Source organism: Rhipicephalus microplus, chromosome 7, assembly GCF_043290135.1.
Source record: "Rhipicephalus microplus isolate Deutch F79 chromosome 7, USDA_Rmic, whole genome shotgun sequence".
Lineage (NCBI taxonomy): Eukaryota > Metazoa > Arthropoda > Arachnida > Ixodida > Ixodidae > Rhipicephalus > Rhipicephalus microplus.
In genome coordinates this window covers 93,156,102-93,159,918 of record NC_134706.1, presented here as the reverse complement: position 1 = coordinate 93,159,918, position 3,817 = coordinate 93,156,102, and the positions used below count along the sequence as shown (strand labels likewise).

General features: G+C 45.6%; 1 protein-coding gene across 1 annotated transcript; it reads right to left on the bottom strand.

Annotated features, from left to right (window-relative positions):
- Nucleotides 1–365: 365 nt before the first annotated feature.
- On the bottom strand, nt 366–818 carry LOC142767018 (uncharacterized). Its single transcript, XM_075868233.1, has one exon. It carries the CDS (start codon nt 816–818, stop codon nt 366–368), a length of 453 nt encoding a protein of 150 aa, XP_075724348.1.
- Nucleotides 819–3,817: the final 2,999 nt, after the last annotated feature.

The following is a 3,817-nucleotide window of genomic DNA, read 5'->3' as shown; positions in this document are numbered from 1 at the left end:
ACAATTCATCACAATGCTCTAGAATCAATTTTCATGGGTACAGTCTGCTCCTAAATCTGTACGTCTACCATCTATTTTTCTTTTTGCTCAACCACTTGAACAGAAAATAATTCAGTGATTTCGTAAGCGCCCTTGCTTTTCCCATCTTTTTTCTTCGGCTCCTCGAAAGTCTTTCTTTCAAACTTTCTAACTTCGTATTTTGAACCAAAGGCTTTTGCTGCATGTCCAGTTTTTCTGCACTTGAAACATTCCGCCTTTCTGAAACGGCATAAATGTGGAGCGTGCTTACTTTTTCAGCGATAACAACTGGAACCTTCTGCCCTGGTTTCTTGTTTCATGCGATTGGCTTGAATTAGGCCCTGGCTCTATTTTGTCTCGTCTCGTCCCTGGTTGTGTATATCTGGCCGCTGTTGCGCTGTAGCTTCAGCTGTCACGTCCATGCCGTACGCGACCTGGAACGTGAGGTTCTGCTCGGCAAGAAGTCTTTCCGTCACTGCTTCATTTTCGATGCCGCACACGAAACGATCCCGCATCAAGATGTTTAACGGTAACTGCTTGTCACCGAACCCGCAGTCTTCGGTTAGCTTCCGCAGAGCGGTAACGTTGTCTGACACTGATTTATCAGCAGCCTGGTTTCTTCTGTAGAACCTAAACCTTGCGTGCAGCTCGGATGGCGGCGGGTGCAGGTGCTTGCGAACAGCCGTCTTGATTTCGTCGTAGCTTGTCGTGGTTGGTCTTACCGGCTTCACCAGGGTTACGAAGAGCCTGTACTCTGCTTCGCCGCAACAACTTAAAACGTCTATTTTCTGCTCATCCATTGTTATCTTATTCGCGAAGCAAAACAATTCCAACCACTCGACGTACTCATTTCAAGACGCGTCCGTGCTAAGACGATACTCGCCGATTTTGCCGATGGCCATCCCGCCTTCTTCGACGGCGGCCTCGCCAGGCCGGTCCGCCTCGTCGCGAATGAAGTTAAGCAGTCGGACGCTCCGCTGGGAACTTTCACCTTCACAGGTCAGGTCAGGCACAATCTCTTTTATGCTTTTACTGTGCTGAGAGTAAATCTCTGGAGCAATTCTTTTTGACATGCCCAAGATTTAAAAGTCAAAGGGGAAGACTACTAGAAGAACCCCTACGAAAGTTGGACTTAAACTTGTCACATCCGGCGATTCTTTCATTTGGCGCAATAACATTTGGTTTTAGCCACAGCAGCCTCTTCAACGCTGTTACAGATGTTTTTTTGTTTAATAGGTCATTCTTCTATTTCTTTATTCTTACAAGTTTAATTTAAAATCTATATTACCTAATGAATTCTAGTCTTTCTTTCAAGAAGTGAATAAGTTTAATAAGCAAGGCACCGTCCGATTTAAGGCTTATACCCCTGAGTGGGTTGCGCACAAGTGTTGAGGAACCAACCAACCAATGATGCTGCGCCTGCTTCTTTAATGCCACGTAGCGGGTGCATAACAAATTCGAAAAGCTTTCATTCATTAAGTGCCTTAAGTACCCACTAGAAACAGAAGATCGCTATCGCATTCGCCTCCTAAAAGCGAAGCTTTTGGGTCCCGAACTTTATGCTTCGTTATTGGTTAGAAGCGCTGCCGCAAACAAGTCAGTGAAGTGTACAAAAACATTCATGCTGCAATGGTTCTTTTCAGAGTAGCTTGGCGGTTTGTGTAAATGAGAAAATTATTGGCAAATTTCAGGAAAGGTTAAGGTAATGAGTTGGGCATGCCAGTAAATGTTCGCTCAGAAGTGCGCCTAAAACACAAAAAAAAAAGAAAGAAAGAAATAGAATGTATTCTTTCTCATTGTTTGGCGACGTCCTCGTGTTCCTATGTAGTGCGTTTTCAAGCTCCGGTTTTAATTATTTACATATGTTCACACCAAGCAGGTTTAAAACAATTGCTTTTTAAATCTTCTTGGTTCACACTCACGGCTACCATAAGATAAAAAAATTCTCCCACCTTCCCGAGGCGAATTGTGAGGAAATGTGAATGCATTGCATAGTGTCCATAACGGTGTTTCGCACGTGAGAACCCAGCAATAGAATAATAATGTATTCTATTTTTCTTACACCGTGAAGCCATTTGCGTCGTTCACCGCGCGTGGCGTTTTTTTTTTTCACGAGAATGGCGTTATGCGTTTCCAGCTCTAGTTTCTAGAATGCTTGGTTAAAAATACAAGTAAGTGAACAAAAGAAACAGACAATGTTGTCAGCTGGCGTTAGCGTTTCACAGCAGCGCTCAAGCACACATTTCCGGATGTTCTTATGAGGCACTCAGCTAGCGAACGCTGAAGAATGAGGGAGAGAGATTGATTGATTGATTGGTATGCGGCGTTTAACGTCCCAAAACCACTGTATGATTATGAGAGACACCGTGGTGGAGAGCTCCGGAAATTTGGACCACCTGGGGCTCTTTAAGGTATGCCCAAATCTCAGCACACGGGCCTACAGCATTTCCGCCTCCATCGGAAATGCAGCCACCGCCGCCGGGATTTGATCCCGTGACATGCGGGTCATGAGCCGAGTACCTTAGCCACTAGACCACTACGGTGGTGCGTGAGAGAGAGAGAATAAACGTTTCTTTGTACTGTAGGTAACTAAAGTGAGTAGGGCCCTTCGCCCAGAACTCCACTGGCTATAGCAACTCGCCGAGCCTGGTCCAGGGTCGCCAAGTGAGGCGTGAGCGGACGGGAGAGTGGGGCGCAGGTATAAAGAACTAGATCGGGGTAGTGGGATGAGGGCGGTCGTCCCGGGGAGGCCGTTCGCACGGAAACCACTAGGCGGCGCTGTGGCACCTTTCTCCTGAAGCGCCGCTGTGGGCGCTAGTTTGCCGCACTTTAAAATGACGAGTGCGATATGTTTTACGTTAACGCTAGACTCCTTATTGCATAAATGGTACGCCGAGTCAACAAAATGAGAATAAATAGTTTGGTCTTGAAAGCTCCAAGACGTGAATTGCTATGCACAAGCCTGTCAAAAACTTCTTTTTAGAATTGTGCGTGGTTACTCATACAGACTGGATGCGGCCCTGCACAGCTGATTCCGTCGACGAAAAAAGAAAAAAGAGAGACAGAGACAGATAAACGATTGAAAAAAAAATGGATCAAATCATTTTAATTAACGCGAAGGCACTTTTGCTCAACTATATGTGCGAACACAAATCCAGGCTTCTAGGTCGTTTGGTTGCGCTTTGCTCTCTGTTCAAGCGCAGATATACGAAATTCACATATACCAAATTCCTTATCAGTTGACGTGAATGGATGACGAAGGTAAATGACACGTCTAAACGTGATAACCATGACATGAAAGTCACGTACGGCATCATTTACCTCCACCTCCTATTGTTGTGCTGATTTTGAAGTGACATCTAAAGCTTCCACGATCGTGCTCTGCATAACAGTGATTCCCACAGTACGTGGGATCTTCCATTTCTTTTAGTGAAGGTAAGGTCCGGACACGTTTTTAAGTCACGGAGTTACCCACTCGCCTTGGATATGCAGGGTCAGTGTGAAGAGTGAGGCCCAGCGTGGACGCAAGTTCTGCTAGTTTGCACCAAGGCTTTTCATCACGCACATACCCCCAGAGTGTGCTGTGAGCGTTGAAAATGCCCACGATCACAAGGGGATCCCTGCCCACAGCCTTCATGGCACGGCTGAAAAGTGTTGCGAAAGAAACTTTTAAGTTTTAGAGAACAGTAGATGTTGAGTATGTGTAATGGTGCATCTCGTTTTTTTAGCGGAAGGAGGGTGACCATCGCATAGAAATATTAAGTATCAAGTTCCAAATCCACTTGGTTGGCTGTATAAT